The 977-nt window shown below is 48.8% G+C and overlaps 2 protein-coding genes across 2 annotated transcripts in view; both read right to left on the bottom strand.

Moving 5' to 3' along the window:
* The window catches only part of KDM6B (lysine demethylase 6B), a 20167-nt gene that overhangs the window by 16417 nt on the left and 2773 nt on the right, over window positions 1-977 (bottom strand).
* LOC112401882 (uncharacterized) overlaps window positions 22-977 on the bottom strand; it is a 3516-nt gene continuing 2560 nt past the window's right edge. The window contains exon 5 of the mRNA XM_024748409.1: window positions 22-964. Coding sequence (XP_024604177.1) covers window positions 569-964 — 396 coding nt within the window. The 3' untranslated portion in view covers window positions 22-568. The remainder of the gene's footprint in view (window positions 965-977) is intronic.

The following is a 977-nucleotide window of genomic DNA, read 5'->3' as shown; positions in this document are numbered from 1 at the left end:
CCCCTACCAAATTAGCACAAACTCTCCACTCCTCCCTGGAGAACTCCTAAGGTCTTGGCCAGTTTGAAGCAGGCCTACCAACCATAATAATAAAAATAATAACAGCATTTAACAATAATAAGCATTTCATAACAAGCATTCATTCAGTGTTCATTCTGTGCCAGGCACTGTGCTAAGTGCTTTGCATAAATTATCTCATTTTTTTCCCTATCAACTGCCTAGAAGGTAGGTATTAATATTTCAATTTTCCAGATTAAGAATATGAGGCACTGGGAGGTTGTGACCTTTCCAAGTCTCTACAGCCACTAAGTGGCAGAGCTGGGAATGGAATCCAGGTCTGATCTGACAGCCCAAGCCCTAAGGTACACAAAAAGAGAAACCAATTTTTTGCAATACGATAACCAATCCCACGACTTAATAAAGAAGGGCAGCCATAGCTATCAACTGAGTCCCCTTCCTTCAAGAGACAGAAATCCACGCACCTACACAGAATAAAGGCCCTGACTTTTCAGTCTAATACAGTTTCTTGACCCTTTTCCTCACTGTTGGGGCTGGGGGTGGGGTGCCATTAATTAAGGTCAGGGCTGAGCTGGTATCCAGCAGTATACCACACAGCAGTATACCACAGTATGCCTCCTGGGAGGTAGCTATCTGGCAACCACTCCCACTTCAACTCAATATGGGGGCGGGGGCAATGAGACACTTGGTAATGCAGCAGGTGGGAAAGTAAAAAGACTGCTGGGAGGCTCTTTCCAGGAGGGACGGGGGTCTTGCAGGAAAAGCTCTTCTGCGCCAGTCTAGGGAAAAGTGACCCAGGCTTCGCTTCGCCCAGCGAAGGGGCAAAGTCCACCACACCACACCCGTGCCCCTCCCCCTCACAAGACTCCAGGCCAGGGTTTCCCACCTGCAGGACGCTAAGGCCAAGGGAAGGGAGAGGGAAAAAAGATGGCACGGGGTTGCAACTGGACTCGGGGCGG

This window comes from Neophocaena asiaeorientalis, unplaced genomic scaffold (genome assembly GCF_003031525.2).
Source record: "Neophocaena asiaeorientalis asiaeorientalis breed wild unplaced genomic scaffold, Neophocaena_asiaeorientalis_V1.1 scaffold543, whole genome shotgun sequence".
NCBI lineage: Eukaryota > Metazoa > Chordata > Mammalia > Artiodactyla > Phocoenidae > Neophocaena > Neophocaena asiaeorientalis.
This window is presented reverse-complemented; position numbering and strand designations above follow the sequence as displayed.